The sequence below is a fragment of the Ailuropoda melanoleuca genome, chromosome 16 (genome assembly GCF_002007445.2).
Source record: "Ailuropoda melanoleuca isolate Jingjing chromosome 16, ASM200744v2, whole genome shotgun sequence".
NCBI classification, from domain to species: Eukaryota; Metazoa; Chordata; class Mammalia; order Carnivora; family Ursidae; genus Ailuropoda; species Ailuropoda melanoleuca.
The window spans coordinates 64,570,253-64,590,086 of record NC_048233.1 but is presented as its reverse complement, the minus strand read 5'-3'; the positions used below and the strand labels follow the sequence as shown (position 1 = coordinate 64,590,086).

At 57.5% G+C, this 19,834-nt stretch overlaps 1 protein-coding gene across 1 annotated transcript in view; it reads left to right on the top strand.

Moving 5' to 3' along the window:
• The window catches only part of ABTB2 (ankyrin repeat and BTB domain containing 2), a 173,020-nt gene that overhangs the window by 143,364 nt on the left and 9,822 nt on the right, over nt 1–19,834 (top strand). The window contains exons 4-10 of the mRNA XM_019801154.2: nt 9,764–9,916; nt 11,205–11,370; nt 13,996–14,085; nt 14,511–14,612; nt 16,554–16,650; nt 16,949–17,084; nt 18,922–19,151. Of these exons, the coding sequence (XP_019656713.2) occupies nt 9,764–9,916; nt 11,205–11,370; nt 13,996–14,085; nt 14,511–14,612; nt 16,554–16,650; nt 16,949–17,084; nt 18,922–19,151 (974 nt within the window). The remainder of the gene's footprint in view (nt 1–9,763; nt 9,917–11,204; nt 11,371–13,995; nt 14,086–14,510; nt 14,613–16,553; nt 16,651–16,948; nt 17,085–18,921; nt 19,152–19,834) is intronic.

The window sequence follows — 19,834 nt, the reverse complement described above, 5'->3', positions numbered from 1 at the left end:
GGCCAATCAGGAATTACCCCCTGACGCCTCTGTCAGGCCTCAAGAACCCCATGCCCCTATCGCCTCCCAGAAGTTTCTAGAAACTCTTTACCTGACAGCGTGAATGGGTCATCTTTTTTCTTTAGGCTGTGGAGGAGGGAAGGACAACTTTTATGTGATTATACTCAACTGAATCTGAACAGGAATACCATCCAGAAACCCTAAAAAAAGACAACCCCCCCCCGCCCTGGTGTCTGAGACAAATAAGCAGAACAGCTAAGCCACAGCCTCCTCCCAAGCCTACCTCGTTGGCAGAGGCTGATGGTGGAGCAAGGGCCCTCGCTGTGTGTGTGAACAGGTTGGAGGCCCTTGCCGGTCTGGCTTCCATATGGTGAAAGAGTTTGTGGTCTCTGGTCACCCAGCCCTGACGCTGAGCAGAGGTGCAGAAGGTGGGTCTCGCGCACATGGCAGCTCCACAGGTAAGGCGTGGCCGGCAGGCCAAGGCAGCCACACCCCAGCAAAGTGGAGAGAGGCCTGCTTCCACACCGCTGCCTGTCAGAGTGTGGGGAGCAGTGCCACCGGGGCCGCTGAGCCAGCCGCCTGCCCCCCCGAGGCCACCATGCAGGGAGCTGGCACCTGGGAAACAGGCCCGACGCAGCATGCAGAGCCCTCCCTGTGGGGCCAGAGAGGGTGGCGAAGGGGTGGCCTGTGTGCAGGCTCCCCTGGAATCTATGCCGTCTCGCCCACAGAGATGCCACCCTGGACGCAGGCCCAGTTACCAAAGACAGATGGCCGTGTCCCCTCCACCGGGGCGCCGCGCCACGCTGACATCTGCGGAAGCACATCTGCTGCTTCCCTCCCGGAGAAGGCCCCCCCCAGATCCTCGCCGTGCCCACGCCCTGCCCCGCAACTGCCTAGGTCGCCCCGGTCTGTGGAGCCCCGCCCCGGGACACTGCTCCTGGGTCGGAAAGTCTCCTGTGAAATGGTTCTCTTTGTATTTATTTTTTTAATCTTTTTTTAAAGATTGTATTTATTTGACAGCACAAGCCAGCGGGGGTGGGGGGGGAGGCAGAGGGAGAAGCAGGCTCCCTGTGGAGCAGGGAGCCCGATGCAGGACTCGATCCTAGACCCTGAGATCATGACCTGAACCAAAAGCAGACGCTTAACTTACTGAGCCACCCAGGCACCCCTGGTCGTCTTTTTATCTGGGAAGTACTTTCCTTTTCTGAAGGCAACCATTTGCCAATGCCCAAGCCAGCTCAAGCCTCCAAGAATGAAAGATGAAGTTGGTCCCCATTTCACGAGCTCATTTGCCTGCAGAGAGTTGGGCCAGATGCCCTTGACTTCATGGCACACGGAGCCCCCTGGGAAGAACTCTGGAGCCCCACAGAGAGTTCTGGAGTGAGAGCAGACCCCTGCAAACACGGTCGCAGCTGGAGGGCTTTGCCGCCAGTGGGGAGAAACATGCCACACATTTACAGATTCGAAGACTGCAGTTCTAATGTGGGCCCCTGTGCTGAGGGGTGGGAATGTCAGTGGGCAAAGTTGCTGCCTTTGGAGAGAGATAGCCTGAAGAGAGAGCAGGCTCACACACAAATGAAATGATGACAGAGCGGGTAAGCGCTGTGAAGGCGCAGTGCTGGGGGGCGGAACGGAGAGCTGCTTCGGGGGGCGACAGCGTGAGCCCGCCATGTGCCTTACCAAGGCCCCTCATGCTGGGGTGACCAGATGTTTGGTTTGTCTGAGACAGTTTGCCGCCCATTGTGATTGCAGCAGCATTCCATTTTTCTCTGAAAAGTGGGCCAGTCTGGGTGACAAAAGATATGGTTATTGTGCCTAAAACTCCTCATCCCTAAGATGGGGGAGACGGGGAAGTGTTCAGAAAGTGGAGGACCAGGGGGCGCCTGGGTGGCACAGTCGTTAAGCGTCTGCCTTCCACTCAGGGCGAGATCCCGGCATTCTAGGATCGAGCCCCACATCGGGCTCCTCCGCTGGGAGCCTGCTTCTTCCTCTCCCACTCCCCCTGCTTGTGTTCCCTCTCTCGCTGGCTGTCTCTATCTCTGTCAAATAAATAAAAAATCTTTAAAAAAAAAAAAAAAAGGGGAGGACCAGGGCCAGCTTCCTCAGCTGGGCGGCAGTGGAATGCTCTGTGTGGGAGCTCGGGGGCTGGGATACACAGCCCGGGACCTCATCCCGGTTCTGCGAGTTACCAAGGAGCATGATCTGGGGCAAGGCAGTCCGCCTCTCCAGCCCTCAGTTTCCCCATGTGTGGGGGAACTGCTTCGTAACATCGGTATGAAACGAGTCAATAGGTATAAGGGGCTTAAAACAGTGCCAGGTGCTTAGCCCGCTCTAGAAATGTTGTTAGTGTTTTTCTGTTATTCCCGCACGCCTGGGGAGCCAAGCCAAGATGCCCCAGTCGTCACCCGATTGACCTCCCATCCCACTGCCCACTTTTAGGCTCCCACGGGGCCTGACGGGCAGACCCCGGGAAGAGGCAGAGAAACTGCTCACAGCTGATGACTTGGTTATATTCCATTGTAGATCTGGGCAAGTGGAGGTTTTTTAGGCCTCTAAGCCACAGCAGATGAGGTTTAATAAGAAAAGAGTATTTCTCCCACAGCAAGCCCTGAGCTCTGCCTCTGACAGCAGTCCTCTGACCCCACGCAGAGATCCTGCCATGGATCAGCTCCAGGGGCTGGGGCAGAGTGGCTGCTGGAGAAGATAGGCCTGGGGGTCAGAGGAGGTGCTTACCCGACTCGGACTCCAAGCTGGGCCAAACCATTCTGGTTTACCAAGCAATTCTAGAAAATTAATTAGTCCAAGATGTGAACTGGACACGGTGGGTTTTTTCCTGCATGGACGGTTTGGCTTGGTGTTTGAGGCCACAGTGGCTCTTGGAAATCTTAGACAACCGATAGGGAAGGCCTCAGAGCTGGCCTGGTAGAGCTGACCTTGACCTTCCCAGAGGCGTCTTTGCCTGCAGAGCTGTTGTTCGCTCAGGCAAATCTTGGCCACTTTGCTGGTTCCTGATCCTGCCACTCTATAGCCCTAGCCCAGACAGCATGGGGGGAGGGGCACGGGAGCTAGGAGGGGGTGATGCAGCAGGGAGATGGCCCCCTGCAACCCCAGGGCTTGGCAGTGGCCCCACCTGAAGGTGGGGCAGAGTCAGGGCAAGAATGTAGGGCTGAGGGTGGGGGACCGTCTGGCTGACTGCCGTGAGCTTCCTCTCCTGGACTAAGCGTGCTCACAGGCGGGGTGGCAGAGCTTCCTGGGGAAGGGGGCACTCTTTGTAGGGAGCAAGCAAGCCGAAGGCGGCACGGACCTCCCCAGATCCTTCCAGCCCCCGGAGCCCTCTGTGCTCCCTGCCAAGGCTGGAAGTGAAGAAACCGCAGCCCGGTTTTCCCAGGGCTGAACTCAGGCCAGGTCTCCAGGCCCTGCCCAGCTGGAGGGCACGTCCGGGGCCTGCCTGCGTGCTCATACCCGGCTCCTCGTGGGTGGGCACAGAGGGGTGGGACCTGCCGGGGGAAGACAGAGGGCTTGGGGCATACAGCCTCCAGTTACAGGCCTGTGCCTCTCTGCCAACCTGCCCCTCTCCCCAAGGCCGCTGCCCACCTCGAGGAAGAACAGAGCCTGCTTTGAGCTGGAAATTAGAGTCGTTTCCTGTTCCATGTTGTTAAGACACAGCTTATAGGGCTGTAATCCCAATAAATCATATGCTTGCTGAGTGGGGCTGGGTTTATTTTTTTTTCCAGGCTGCAGGGACCTCTTAAAACCAAGGCCTTAAGAAGTTTACTCTCTTTCATTTTTTTTTTTAAGGGGGAAAAATGGCTTTTGCAGGCCTGGTCCTGTCAAAGGGCCTTATGAGACCCGTGGCTTGATATGGTTAACTTAGAGACACGAGGAGAAACTGAGTCATGACGTGTGGGACCGGTCTCCCTGGTGCTTCGGAACTGGCTCTGTGACCTTGGGTGGAGCACTTGCCCCAGGGGGTTTCCGTTTCCTCCCGGAGCGAATAGGAGTCGAGCGAATAGGAGTCGGTCAGGCAGTGCCCGCCTCTTCACGTGGAAGCCCTGTTTCCACTGGTGCAGCTCCCGGCCAGTCCCACGTGGCCGTGGCCGCTGTTTGGAGCACACATGGACGATGCTGCCGGTCGGTGGCCCTTTTAAGTGTCTTGGTTTGTCACAGCAGCAGCCCCACCCAGTGTGCTGGTGTGCACAGCGTGATGGTTTTTGGGTTCGGCCACCGGCAGCATTTGGGGCTTGCAGGGGGTGCAGGTCCCTGGCCATAATTCCATGCCCACCTCCCCACCACGTCACATCTTGGTGAGTCCGTGTTCCTTGTCATTGTCCCTTCCCACGTGCAAGATCCCGCGACCGCCAAGGCCGAGAGCCTGCACTGCCAGAAACAGCTTCCAGATCACACTCAACATAGTGGTTGCATTTGTTCTGTCTGTTTTATGAGCTGGGATGGAGTGGGTGATGGGCAGTCTGCTGGCAGGCTTTTGCAATCTTTACATGTTTATACTTGCTGCAGGGCCGGGGAGGGGAGAGTCGGCTCCACTTGAAAAGCTAGAGTTGAGGCATTTAATAGGACCAGATTCCTATAGCCTATTTTGCTTTATGTGTTTTCTCTATCAACAGATACTAACATAGTAATAATAGTTCACCTTTATTGAGAACTTGCCGTGTGCCAAATGCCGGGCTAAGCACTTCCATACGTACTTCTCGCAAGGTGGTCCTTTTATTTACACCTGTTTCACGGATGGGACGACTGAGGCTGCGGGTGCACAGGATCACAACTGAGTTTGTCGGTAGTAGCACTGGAAGACTCCCTCCTGAGCCCACACTCTTGATCACTGCAGAGTAGATACAGCCATTGTCACGTGGGGTCCATGAAATAGCCGCAGAAGAGGTTCTCACAGTGGAAAATATCTAGAAGCCACTGACTTACCCCTTCTTTAAGAGAAAAACAGGCCCAGAGTGTAATGATCTGCCCCAGGTTATGGAGCCAGTTCACTTGCTTCCAGGACACTGGGGCTTTCTTGCAGTGAGGGTGCTGCAGGGAATGGGGGTAGGAGCCTCAGTTTGCTGGGCTGGGAGGGTGCATGTAAATCATACAGTATTCTAGAATTGGCCAGACCGAGGCAGAATCCCAGTCCCACACTCAGCCCCAGTACAGCCTTGTCTTAAGGTAGTGATTCTCAAAGTATGGTTTAGGGACCCCTGGGGTCCCAGAGACTTCAGGAGTCTACAGGGTCAGAATTATTTTCCTAATAATAAGGTGTTATTTGCCTTTTCACTCTCATCTCCTCACATGTGTCCAGGGAGCTTTCCAGAGGCCATGTGACAGGTGATGACAGTATCACTGAAGGTTGATGGGGCGTGCGAACTTGCATATTCACATGTTTTAACATTTTCTGGAACTTATTTATTTGAGAGAGAGGGCACGTGGGGGAAGGGGCAGAGGCAGAAGGAGAAGCAAGCTCCCTGCAGGGAGCCTGACTCGGGTCTCCGTCCCAGGACCGAGATCATGACCTGAGCTGAAGGCAGATAGTTAACTGACTGAGCCACCCAGGCACCCCTAACATTTTCTGTTTTGATTTCTGATACAGTAAATAGCCATAGAATAACACACTTAAACAAAACCTCTTTGGAGGCCTCAATAATCTGAAAGTGTACAAAGGGGATCCTGAGACCAAAACACTCCAGAACCGCGCTAGTCAGAGATATTGGACCCAGCAAGAGGGAATGTCGGTGGCAGAAGGGCTGACCAAAGGGGATTCCTTCAGCTGTGCCCCCTCCCCCTCTGGCACAGCTGATACCTGCCCTGGCACTGAAAGGCTTGTAGCCAAGCTCAGCCTAGAGGAACAGCCAAAAGAGAGAAACCGCCTTTTTTCTTTGGAAGGGGACAAGCAGGAGACCCTGGGGTCAATGCAGAGGTCCGCCATCCCCAGCCTTGCTCCTCTGGAGCCCTCTCGCCAGGAGGGTAGGAGGCAGCCGTGGCCAGTATGGATGGGAATTTTTATGGGGATTTTCCAGAACGTCCAGGAATACAGGCCAGCTTCTCAGCATGTCCAGTGGGCTACATGAAATTACCAGAAAGGTAGTAGTAGCCTGGAACTCACAGGCCAAGGGAAGGATGTTACTGAGAAAGTCCATGAATTGCTTGTCATTTTGTCTTCCCATGGCTCACAGAGGGGTGGGAAGGCTAGGGAAAAAGGCCTGAAGAGGTCCGTGTGGGGACTGGCACTGCCTTGTTGGTGGACAGGTGGACGCCAACCACGACCCCAGAGGCAGACAGACACTCTTAACCCTGGAGGATTTCTGTATGTTGAGGATATCTAGTCAGCGTTCAATTCAGGAAACGGAAACCACTCTAAGTATTTTAAGCAGGAAGGGATTTAATGCAGGGAATTAGATGCTAATAGAATCATTGGAAGAGCTCAGGGAGCAGGTTGCAAGGCCGAGCCTCCAAGGATGATACCAGACTCCTCCAGCCGGGGGGCTGCTCCCTCTGAGACATCTCCTGGAAATGCAATCCCGGATTGAAGCCGGAATCGAGACGTCTTTGTCGTTGCTTTCTGGAGCACTACCACTGCCTCTGAAGCACTCAGGAAGGCAGAAAATGGACACTGGAAGTGTAAGAAAAGAAAAATAGACCTCGTGTCTCATGACCTGGCTTGCTAGCAGGAACAGGCAAAGGGGGCACAAAGGTGGGCTCAGCCTCACACCTATTTACCAGATCTCCTGCAGCTGCATCTTAATGTCAAAACCTAATTTGCCTACAGAACTCCAGCTGCAAAGGAGTCTGGGAAATGTAGTTTTCAACGTTTTATGTCTCCAACAAAGATGAGATGATGGAGGCTGAATGAGCCAATCCCTAGTACCTGTCCACCAAGGTTATTGACACTGTATTTTTTCATGTGCCGAGTTCTAAGAGGCCCGGAGCATAATGAATCATAACACCATCTGATTAGACTTGGTGATTCCCCAAGTTCCCTCTTGGATTTCCCCTAGTGCAGCTGGGAGATGCTGCTTAGAGCTTCAGTGTCCATACTTGGCACTTGGTCTTGGCTGTTGGCCACAACAGGGAAGAGTGCCTGGCAAATCCACCAACGATCTTTTCATTTACACTTCAATCCCAATGCTGGTGGTTTAGATAAAGCCTTCCCCTTGGATCAGAAGGACTGATATATATATATAGAAATATGTGTCTGAGCTTGCCTTCTAGCTTTGCAATGTCAGAATTGGAAAATCCAAGACTATTTGGGGAGAATTCAAATGGGTATTTATAATCAAAGCTCTGTACACAGAAGAGGAGTTCACAAATGGCTTGTTGTTCCTTTCTACATTCTCTAAGCTCCCCCCATAGAGTCCTGGCTTTCCCACTCTAGCACGTCAGCGCCATGCCCTTGAAAATTGTACGCCATTCTTTTCTGGGCAGAAACAGGAGTTGGGGGGCGCCTGGGTGGCTTAGTCGTTAAGTGTCTGCCTTTGGCTCAGGGCGTGATCCCGGAGTTCTGGGATCGAGCCCCACGTCAGGCTCTTCCACTAGGCGCCTGCTTCTTCCTCTCCCACTCCCCCTGCCTGTGTTCCCTCTCTCGCTGGCTGTCTCTCTCTCTCTGTCAAATAAATAAATAAAATCTTTAAAAAAAAAAAAAGAAAGAAAGAAACAGGAGTTGGTCCAGAAGTGAAAACTTAGATACGTCATAACAAGTTCCTGATGCTCAACCATACTTTTAGTCATTCAGCCAGTGTTTATTGAGGACCTGTTGTTTTCAGGCCCCATGCTGGGCATACTTGGGAGTACGCAGACATGAGCAGGCCATCGTTCCTGTTCTGAGGCACAGTGGGTCTAGTCAGGAAGATGAGACACACGTTTGGTGGAAGAGCAAGTTCTAAGGGATCCTGGAGTTGCAAGAGATTATTTTCTTTGCGGAGAGAGGATCTGGGAGGACTTTTGGAAAGAGAAGGTATTGGAACTGAGCCTTGAAGGATAAATAGGATCTGGATGGGCAGAGGTGGGAGCAGGGTCATTCTCTGGAGGAGGGAGGGAGGGCAGGGTGGGCTTGAGAACCACGGGGGCCTAGTGGTCTGGTGTGTCCTGGTGAAGGAGATTGCCAGGACTGGAAATGGGGTGAGGTCCAGGGCACTCTTGAGGCCAAGACCAGCCAGGCTTCCCCCACCCGTGACACTTCCTCATCACTCTGATTGGTACACTTGGACCCAGATAGATTTTCTGAAATGATGGAGCCAGAACATCAGAATTACTTCCAAATGAACCACTTTCAAGATTGCGTCTGCTTACTTTGTTCAAAAAATAAAAGCATCCTTTCCCTCAAGGAGAGAAGCTCTTAAAGTTCTGACGATTTCCTAAGTGTTTGGAAATCTGAGACAAGTGATCTGAGGGTCTCTCGTTGGTTCCAGTTGACTGACTTAGTCACCGAAGAGAGAGAACAGAGATCCTTTTCCTGGTCACAGTACCTCTCTGCATGTCTAGGGGCAACGTGGCGGTGACAGCAGACGCCTAGTGCTCGAGGAGCCCAGGGCGTCAGAGGGAGTGGGGTGTGGAGGGGTGGCAGGCATCAGCAGGGCGGGGAACACACACAGGAATGGGAGGCCGACTCGGTCTGTCCTTAGAGACAACAGCCACAAGGGGCAGGGTGCCAGGGCTGCCTCATCCTTATGACCGGGCAAGGAAAGTTCTGGGCAGAGCAGGCTGGTTGTCCATTGTGTCACACAGCCGAAGACTGGCCGTCAGGGCCGCCCCCAGCACTGAGATGGGTTGGACTGAGGTGGTCTCCCAAGATCTTCATGGTGGAAGACTTGCCAGAACTGATAGAGGACAGGAGGAAAGCCTCTCAATAGTGGCCGGACCCCACCTCCCCAGCTGTAACCCAGATCAGGCGGGATGGGGGTGGGAGGGCCTGGGGCAGGGAAAGGACGGCCTCTGAGCAGCTGTGCTGGCCGTATTGCTCAATGCCAGTGGGCGCTAGTCACATTCCGTGTGAATGGCGCCCCCTGGTGACACATGGACTACCCTGTGACTGGTGCCCCCTGGAGTTGGCAACTCAGAGGCCTTCCCACGCAGAAGTCTCTCCCTGCTTCCACCTAGTGCCCCATGTCGCTGTGGCCCTGGGTTTTTAGTGTTAGGCCCCGAGACCACTGGTCCCCATAGGACGTGGAGTGCCAACCTGAGGCGGCTCTGGCCGGCCACAGGAAGTGACATAAGGCCCACCTCCGCCCAGGTGGGGGTTGAGGAAGGGGTGACCGTCAGCTGCGCATGCCTAGCATGCCATTCATCATCTCAGCTTCACGACAGCCCAGCTCACAGACGCAGGGAACAGGCTCGAGCTGTGTTGGTCTGCGGCGATGGAGCACGGCTGCTCAGGGCACAGCTGGGGTGGGAGCCTGGGTCTGTGGGACGCTTTCCTCCACACGCCCCCACCACACAGGAGGCAGTCCCTCCTGCCGAGAGAGACCCGGAGACCCCATCTGAATTCTTTGGAGAGGACAGGCGTCCCCCATTTGACACACTGGCAAACCCTTCCTTTCATTGGTCACCTAAGGCCCTAGGGTTCTGCTCGTGGCCCGTGATGGGAATGTGTCCTGACCTATGACAGTGCCCGTGGAATGGGACAGATTGGGGTCTCTGTGAGGACAAGGAGCAAGCCCCCTCCACACCCCATCGCCTGGAGCCTCTGGGGTGGCCAACCTCTGTAGCCGTTCTCAGAGCACCCCCCGCCTGCCCAGCCTGACCCTCTCTCTCTGCTGTCTCCCAGGCCCTTCATGCTGCTGCCGCCACTGATGGAGTGGATGCGCGTGGCCATCACCTACGCGGAGCACCGCCGCAGTCTCACCGTGGACAGCGGCGACATCCGGCAGGCCGCCCGGCTGCTGCTGCCCGGCCTGGACTGTGAGCCCCGGCAGCTCAAGTACGCAACTGGGGACGAGTGAGGCTGGGGGGCCCGGGCTCCACGCCCAGCCCCCTGTATGCCTCCCTCTCCTGGAGGTTGGGAGGGGCCCCTCCCCAGGCGTGCTGCGTGGGTAGCCATGCCTGTTAGACTGAACTTTCCAGACCTTGGCTGCTTTCTGGAGACGCACACTTAGTCCGGCTCTGTGGGATATTTGGGGGTTAATCGGCAAAAGCGGGTCCTTCCTCTCCTCTGTTTCTATATTTGCCACTATTTTTTCTGAACTATTCCTTGGTGTAGGCGCTGGGCTGAGCCCTTCCTTTGTACAATGCGTCACCTTGGTCCTCATGATAACTTTGGAAAAGGAGGGACTCTAATGCCCACGTTACAAAGGGAGAAACTGAGGACCAGGGAGGAGTAATAATTTGCCTACAGATACTCAGCAAAGGGTCTGAATTTGAACCCAGGTCTACATGGCCCCAAGCCTGGGCTCTTAACTTTCTTCCCAGCACGACTGTCTTATATTGGACTGGTCTCCTAAAGTTGGTCTGGAGAATGTTCTCCATGGCCATCCTTATCCTGTGAGAGACTTGCTTTTTTTTTTTTTTTTTTTTTTTTTAAATACTCTTTGCCCCAACCCCAGTTGTAGGCTCCTCTGTCTCCATGGCAAATTCCCAAATGTCATTCTGGGACATGAACTTTCCACACTTTGGCCCAACGAAGGCTCCAGGCTGAAGCCCCCTATGGGAAGCCTGTGGTGTGCTGTCTCATAGATGCAGTTTGTAATCTGTGACTCTCGTTGGTAGGATGGCTGGATGGCAGTGGGATTCTGGGCCTCTCTCCACCATCTGTTTGGTATTTCTGGGCCTCCTCGGGAAGCCTTGAGGAGAGAGGATGTAGGCCAAGAACTGGAATTGGGCGCCAGGGGCCATGCTGTAGTCCGAGGGCAGCCTTCGCTCTGCAGAAAGCACACAGGCGAGCACCATGGCCCATGCCTGGGCTAAAGCTGCGTCCTGCTCAGGCAGAGTCCCTGGTGGGTTATTTCTGAGGGGACATCGTTTCCCGACAGCGGACAGCTCCAAAGAGCTTAGCGCTCTGCTTTAACACGTGTGTAGTAGAGCAGAAGTCTGTACTGCTCGTGTCCCTGAGCATGACAAGGCCAGTCGCTGCCCATGGAGCCGTAATTCCCCGTCCTTCCCCTCCACCCTGTCGTCCTGCCCCTCGTCGGCCTCGCCTCCTTGAGTGGTGATGCCCTCGCCCCCGGCGTTCACACGGTCCTGCTCACACACCGCCGGTCTCGTCTGTGCAGACCCGAATGCTGTTTCAGCTCCTTCCGGAGGCTGGACGCCCGAGCGGCCACCGAAAAATTCAACCAGGACCTGGGCTTCCGCATGCTCAACTGCGGCAGGACAGACCTCATCAACCAGGCCATCGACGCCCTGGGCCCGGACGGGGTGAACACGATGGATGACCAGGTGCGTGCAGAGAGCTCTGCTAGCCAGGCGCGGGGGACACAGGCGGGGCTCGCCGTGGCAAGGGGGTCGTACAGTCCTAACACCACTGGGGAGACCTTTGTCACGGAGAGTTCTGCTTGCACTAGCTGGAAGGCCGGGGACTGTCCCGGCTGGTGCCGGGCTGGGAAGAAGCCAGAGGAGCCCCAGCAGGATTTCCCGCTGTGAGTGCTAAGCGCTGGGGTGTGTGCCCTGGGCGCCTCGTGGGCCTACTCCGTACCGGGCCCACAGAACCCATTGCCTTCATGGAATTAACATTCTAGTCGGGGAAACACGTGCTAAGAAACAGAAACGTAAAACACAGAGAATGTCAGCGAAAAGCGCTAGAGAGTAAAATGAAGCCAGAAAAGGAAGCATTGGACGTGATTTACAGTTTTAGATAGAATTTGAGGGATTTTGTTTGCTTTGCTTATTGTTTTTTGCCGTGAAGAGCTAACATTTATAGAGCACTGCTACGTTCCAGGCACTGGTCAGAGCGCTTTGCCCAGATGAACTCATTCAGTCTTGACAGTGGCTCTAGGATGTCATACTATTATTATGCCCATTTTATAGATTAGGAAAACTGAGGTACAGAGAAGTTGGCTTACGTGAGGTCACAGGCTAGTACAGAGAAGAACTGGGGTTAGAAGCAGTCTGACTCCAGGCTCTTCACCACTATGGACTGTCTGGTTTGTTCGTCTGATGCCATTTCGTGCGTCCTCGCCGCATAGGTGATTGCACTGTGGTTTGGAAGGCCACACAGACGGGGGGGAAGGCTCCGTGACAGCAGAGGGCTTGGGTGGAATGCTGTCCCGTGAGATGCCAGTGCGGGAGAGGGAAGTGCTGAAGTGCCAGGTGGACCTGGACAGGTGACGGGTCAAGCAGAAATGCTGGGGACGTGGCCTCCGGGTGGGGGCAGGTGGGGATGAAGCTGAGAGCGGTGGGGCAGGCACTCCAGGGAGAGGAGATGACCCAGCGCAGGAGCACAGAGGTGGGACAGTCAGGGCATGTGCTGGGCCACGGGGCCGAGGCAGGGCAGCAGGGAGGCCACAGGCTGGGTGCCAGATCTCCTTGGGGTGCCACTGTCAGGGCAGGTCCCCGGGCCTTGTGGGGGCTTTCATCCTAGGGCGTCCTCTCCCCGCTCGGGGCACCGGGGTGAGGCCCAGGGCCATGCGCCCTGTCATAGCCGTGGCATCTTGGACAAGCTGCTCCACCTCCCTGAGGGTCACTTTCCTTGCTTCCACCAAAGGGGGACAGCAGTCCCTGCCCTGTAGGGATCGGGGACACTGCTGCATCTGGCACACAATAAAGGCTTAGTGAGTGTTCGTTCTGGGTTTCACTGTCCACGTGAGGACAGCGACGATTAGCCGTGAGCTCCGTTCATCAGCCCTTCTTGCTTTACCCTCCTGTGGACCTGGAGTGGGGGTAGGGCGGATACAAAAAAGTAGTTTCTTCTCCCAAGACTCCTAGCCGATGGAAACGCTGGACCGTGTACAGACGCGTGGGGAACAAAGTCAAGCAAGCGTGGAGGGGGCTGAAACCAAGCCAGAGCCTCCCTCCTCTGAACGCTCCAGCCTGTTTGTGCCCTCGGCCTTGGTATTTATAGGATGATCTGTGGGTAAACAGCTCTCTCGCCCGTGATTAATGTCAGGCCGTTTCTTTATCTCTGGGCACTAGGCAAGGATTTATGAGGTCAGGAGATCTTGTCTACACACAGATAACCTAATAAATAACTTTGCGGGGCTCCGGACGCGCGCTCGCCAGGACCCAGCTGTGAAATAACACTTTCCACGGCCGCCTTTGCTATGACTGGCCCCGGAGGAAGAGTCCCAGCCAGGAGGCAGCCCATCGAGCCATCCATCTAGACTCGGGGAGGGACTGGGCCTCCGCTCTCGGAAAAGCTCTGACTTGCTCGGTAGCATAAGAGGTCCGAGTCAGACCCCTGTCCACACTCTGTGAGCTGCCTCTGGTGGGGGGCTACATGGCTCAGGTGGCCCCGGGGTCCCGTGTGAGTTCTTCCTCCTCCTTGTGTGGCCTGGCCTCGGGCCTCTCTGCTCCTCGTCTGTCCCGTGGGGATAATAATAGAGCCTCCCTAATGGGGATGTTACGGTGACTCGGAGACGTTGCACGTAGATCACATCATGCAGCGGGCTCGGATACGGCATATGTCGCCGGGCGGTGACGGGCTCCTTGCACTCTTGTGCCTCGTTAGCTCTTGAGGTCGGCTGCCTCTGTACTAAGCTCTTTATACACAGTCACTCGTCTTCTTCACAACAACTGTATGAGCTAGATACTGTTGTTGTTCTTATTTTAAAGAGGAAACTGAGGCACAGAGAGAGATGAGTGACCTGGACACGGTTTACAGCTCCCCATGGCAGAGGTGGCCTCTGTGTCCAGGTCTGGCTTCGGGGCCTGTGCTCTTGACCCATGCCTCACGGGGTGTGTGTCCAGAGGGCCGGGAAGGGGCAGGAGGTCGAGCCACGACGCAGGACTGCTCAGGACGAGCAGCCGAGTCAAGCAGACTGACTGTGGTTTCTGGGACGGAGGCCTGTGGAGTACGCAGCTGCGTCCGTTCCCAGGTGGTTTAGCGTCGGCCTTCGATGCCCGTAGGGTCTGACGCCACTGATGTACGCCTGTGCCGCCGGGGACGAAGCCATGGTCCAGATGCTGATTGATGCGGGAGCGAACTTGGACATCCAGGTGAGCCACCGCGGCGGGCACCTGGCCCAGCAAGGAGCGCCCCAAGGGGTCCAGCAGCCGCGCCGGGTGCAGCGTTTCGGAGGAACAGGAATACAGATGCACGGAGATGAGCGTGAGCCAAGAGCGCTTCTCCTCCCATGTGGGCTTCCGGTCCGAGAGCAGGGAGCTGAATGGAGAGAATGGGCACGGCCCTGTTCTGGCCTCGTCCATGGCCACGTCTCTCCCCGGGGCAGGCAGCGCTCACCAGCCATCCTGCTGAGCTGGGCTATGGGTGCGCCACACAGACGTGACCAGTGCAACAGAAAGCACTCGAATAGGCTCCTAGTCACCACCCCTGCAGCATGCCCCCCTCGCTCAGGTGCCCGCGTCACGTGCCCGGGAACGGCACTCACCCAAAAAAACGGATACTTTGTGCCATTTTCCAGGTTCCGAGCAACTCTCCCAGGCACCCCTCCATCCACCCCGACAGCCGGCACTGGACCTCGCTGACATTCGCCGTGCTGCACGGACACATCTCCGTGGTGCAGGTGAGCCCCTGCCCTCACTCGCCAGGAGGGCCGGGCCCCAAATATAGCCGTGCCTGGCCCAGGCTAGCGGCCACCTGGAATCAGGGAGGAGGCACCGCTCCGGGTCAGCAGGACAGACCCCCCTCCCCCCGCTCCGGTTTGCCTCAAGGAGACGGCTTTACTATAAGGATACGTGTGGAATTGGAGGGAACAAGGCCAGGTCCAAGCAGTAGCGGGCCTGCCTGGCATCTCTGTCTGTCCGGGACTCGCCGGGCATGCTGGAATCAGCATGTGGGCTCCGTTTCCTCTCCTGCAACCATCTTTCCCACCCGTGGCTCTTTCTGCTCCCCCGTGAATGGTACTGCAGAGCTGGGCCTGTATCGGGGCGTCCTTCTGGCCCAGCCCGTCCCCATTAACGGGCTTAGTCTTTCAATTTCCCAGTTCCTGAGAGGACTCAGAGGGGCACAGCTCACCTATCCAGCCAGGCCACGCTGTGTTGTGCCCACGACGGCCCAGGTAGCTGTGGCTGGTGTGAGGGTGGGGTTCAGGCCCAGAAGTAAAGCTGAATAGCAGCCCACCCCAGGATGGCCACCAGTCACCCTGCCACTCAACTCCTAGACGCCTTTGCTCCCTGGGCCACTGGGGTATACAGGGTTGCACACTCCCTCCTGGGAGTCTATGTGCCACCCTCGCTGTCTGCTCGAAGGCAGGTCCTCTGAGGGCAGGGCCTGTGTCCAGGCTGTTGTCAGCAGATGGTCTGTACCCTGCCTGTGCCATACCCTGCCTGCTTGCTGCTTCCTGCCCTCCTAAGCAGCTGAGCAGAGCTCTAGCCTAGCCCGGACCAGTGTGCAGGGCTATGCCCTGGACCTGCCTGGACTGGGGCCCAGTTCCGCCCCATCGGGCGGGCCTCCGCCTCCCCCACCTTGGCGCACCAGCTCGGCAGCAGCGCCACAACCTGTTTCTGACTGATAAGAGCCTCCAGCCAACAGCCGTTCCCACTTCCCACACACTGGGGCACAGGCTTGGAGATCAGCTGGCCCCCTCGTGCCTGGTCTCCCGCTGTGGGGCCGGCAGGGTTTCCCTTGGGTTTGGAGGAGGCTCTGGGTTGGTGTCCAGAAACCCGGGAAGGATCTAGGTCCTCCTTGCAGAGCAGCCGGTCAGGGAAGGTGAGGTGCAGCCGAAAGTCACCTGTCCGAGCAGCGCAGACACCACCCCTGCCCCAAGGCAAAGCCAGGCCCGGCTCCACGGGAACGGCTTGGCGGCTGTTAGCCCTGCACCATCTTGCCCTTGCCAGACTGGAGAGTTGCGTCCTGGGTGGCGAGGTCTTGTCCCAGCCCTGTGCCTCCCAGCCTGGGTAGCTTGCCAGACCTCTCCAGTGAGACCCTGCAAAGCCACTGGTTATCGAATCCCTGTGGTGGGTTGAGCACCATTTCATTTCATCCCCAGTGTGGCAGCAAGGCAGACCTCTGGCCATTTCTCAGATGAGGAAGGCTGAGGCCTCGGGAGTTGAGGTTCGTGCCCCGCCCCACGTCACTCACTGGTTGGTGGCTGGCACTGACACTCAGCTCTTTCTGACTCTAATACTTGTGCCTCTGATGCCTCCCAGAGCCTCAGTTTCCCCTGGTAGATTGGGGGTGATCCTTTCTATTCAGTTCATTTGCACAAGTTCTTAGGTCACTGCAGTTGATTCATAGGAAAGCATTTGAAAGAGAAAAAACAGCTCAGAGGTCCCCACAGCTCAGGGGCGTGGTCCAAAGCTGTAAGCATAGAGGTGAAGATTCTAGAAACTTGAAGGCCTGAGGGTAACTTCAAGTTCCAGAGTTCCAGTTCCTCAGGTGCCCAGGTGAGCTGGGTCTTGGTCACATGCCTGGAGGGAGTCAGAGGCCCTTCTCCCAAAGCCTCCCCTGCACACATCCCAGACACTCCCTGTCACGCTGACGTGTCCTGCCCCGTGTCTTACAGCTGCTGCTGGACGCCGGGGCCCACGTGGAGGGCTCAGCGGTGAGTGGCGGTGAGGACAGCTACACGGAGACCCCCCTACAGCTGGCCTCTGCAGCTGGTAGGTATACAGACAGCTGCCCTGCCCAGCAAGGGTCCCCCACCGCCCCAGGGCTCCGCCTGCCCCTCCCTGCGGCATCACCCAGCCTGGCTGAGCCTGCAGCCAGACTTGCAGCCAGACTCGCAGCCCCAAGCCCAGGTCGCTGAGGCAAGCCTAGAAACCTCTCCTTCTGGGCCTCTGGGGGCTCCCCCTCGCCCCACTCTCAGCGTTTCGTGGAGCTCAGCACCCAGGCAGCGGCCAGTGGAGGCGCACGGTGATACAGGCAGTGGAAGCAGCCTCCGTCTGCCTTGTGTTCCAGGGAACTACGAGCTGGTCAGCTTGTTGCTGAGCCGAGGGGCTGACCCCCTACTCAGCATGCTCGAAGCCAACGGCATGGCCTCCTCCCTCCATGAGGACATGAACTGCTTCAGCCACTCGGCCGCCCATGGCCACAGGTACGCACCTGGGGTTCCTGCCCCGTGTGATGAGGGAGCATGAAACAGGCTTTCAGGAGTCTGAGCCTCCATGGGGAGCAGAAGAGCTAGAGATCTTTCCAGACAGGGTTTCTGCGTGGTAGCCACCCAGAAAGAAGAGGCAGGTCCTCGAGGCCTCAGATGTTGGAGGCCCCGTGCCCCACCCACCATCGGCTCCTGGTGGACCTGGGACTGCAGCCCGGATGTCCCGATGCCCGGGGCAGGCCCTCCCACTTCCTGTAGACTCTACCCGGCATGCCAGCCCACCCTGGGCCCACGTCCCTTCCCTTCCTGTGCTCAGTGGTTCTTCAGGGCTCCAGGGGCCTCGCACAGCATATGGCTCACCCCGAAGAGCCTCCTGGTGGCCGTGTGGGAGATCACAACCCACTCCGGGAGCAGATGGTGGACCTTGCTTTGTGGGGGCCAGGCCTGCCCAGGGGTGTGACAGGGCGGGCAGCAGGCTGGGACCAGAGCCATCCGGCAGCTCTAGGGGGCAGAGTGAGACAAGAGAGAAGGTTATTAGAAGCCAGAAAAGGGGCCAGGAGGGAAGAGCGGGCAGGACAACTGTGCCCTATTCTCCAACACCAGTCTCAGAAGCAGAGTGTGTTCCGCTGTGGCCCCCTCCCTGGAATGCTCTCCTCCACAGCTTCTGCCCATGCTGTCCCTGCTCGCCAGCCACCTAAATCACCTTCCCCTCTACCCCCCAGCACCATGCTGCACAGCAGGGCCAGCAGGCCTCTTCAGCCAGCCAGCACCCCGTGTTTTCCTCTATTGCAGCCTCTTCACCCTGTGCGGACACACTCTGCCCATGTATCTGCTTCCCGTTCTCTCTCTGGAACACGGGATTTGGGGGACAGGGGTGGTGGCCGGCTCACCTTCCCATACCACCGCCTGGCACAAACGAGGTGCTCTGTAAGCTCGGTGAGCTAGCAAAGCGACAGTGGGATGACCCTGGGTCTCTCAAGGGGGTCTCTGCCTGGTGCAACACGACCTCCATCACAGACTGGGAAGCGGGCTGGGCAGGGCTGCTGGGAGGTGACCTGTGGACCTGCCCCCGCGGCCACCATCCCAGGCCACGGGATGTGACAGAATGAGCCTGGGGCATGGAACCAGCAGTCCTGGGCCGGAGTCCGCACTCCTGCCCCTTGTGGCCTTGAGCACGCTGCGGTCGCCAGCCAGGAATGGCGGGGTGCGTGGGCTCTCAGGGCTGACGCAGCAGGTACGGGGAGCACGCTCCGTCAAGTCCTGCATTCTACGCACGAAGTCACGTAACCAGCGTCTCGACTCCAGTGTGCTCTTGCTCACGGCAGGCCGGAAAACAAAGGCGTGTGAGTGCGTCCTGGGTTTCAGACGCTTCCCGCGCGTACAGCTGGCCGTCATCTCAGGGTTCTGCTCTGTCAGGCTCTGCATCCGATGCCGTCACATTGGCCTACGGTTAACCCTGGAAGAGGGTGACGCGGACACCCGGCTCTGCAGATGACAGAGCAGTCAGGGCCCAGAGAGGCAGAGCAAGCTGTCTGAGATCACACAGCCAGGATGGGAGGGCCTGCTTGGCCCCAAAGCCCACGACTTAGTAATACCAGGATGGTGGCAGGGTGTGGCGGGCGGCCCCCAGGGCTAGTCCCCTGTACTCTCCCCTGCCTTGCTCTGGTGGCTGCAGGTGGAGGGTGCTGGGAGCCCCGGCCCAGCCTGCTTGAGAGGGGAAGACCGTGAGCCCCTAGTGCCCACAGGTGCCCCAGAGCAGCCTGTCTAGTCCACGGGGCTCGGGAGGGCCCCTCAGGACCTCAGGCATCCCCCTCCGTCATCCCTCGGCCCGCAGGAATGTCCTAAGGAAGCTCCTGACACAGCCCCAGCAGGCCAAAGCGGACGTGCTGTCCCTGGAGGAGATCCTGGCCGAGGGCGTGGAGGAGAGCGATGCCTCCAGCCAGGGCAGCAGCAGCGAGGGGCCCGTGCGGCTGAGCCGGACCCGCACAAAGGCCCTGCAGGAGGCCATGTACTACAGCGCGGAGCACGGCTACGTGGACATCACCATGGAGCTGCGGGCGCTGGGTGAGGCCCCGCAGGCGTGCGCACGCGTACACACACACACACGCACACACGAGCACCCTCTGCTCTTCAAGAGCAGACCGGAAGAGGGCCAGGCCCCACAGGGGCAGACAGGCCACTCCATTGCCGCAGGCCTGACAGCTGATGGCCGGGATGGGAGAGGCCCTGAGCCTCAGACGGTCCTCCACGGGGCGGCATCTAGAGGGCACCGCCCCAGCCCTCCAGCCTCAGGCCAGTCCTCTTCCCTGGTCGGAGCTCCACGGCCCCTGGCCTTGTCACGGCCAGGATGTGTGGTCCTGGGAACATCTGCATCACTATGAGTCAACGTTTCTGGTCAACCAGATGCTCTGCTGTCCCTCGGCCAGACTCATTCGCTGCTCGGGTCTGCGCGTCCATGGACGCTCCTTCCTCCAGGGAAGCCGCGCAGACAGGCAGACCTGGGTGAGATCCCAGCCATTCCGCCATCACTGGCACTGCTGATCTTCATCTAAGAACATGACGTCACACGAGGCACAGGGCCTGGAGCCTGCTGTCCGGGAGCTCTGTGTGCATGATGGCAGCGTGGTTACTGTCACAGGGACCACCATACACAGATGCCCAGCCGGGCCAGGGGAACGGGAGGCCACACCATCTTCTTGCAGCCAGTCAGGCTCAGTGTTCCTCACTGTAAAATGGGTATATCATTC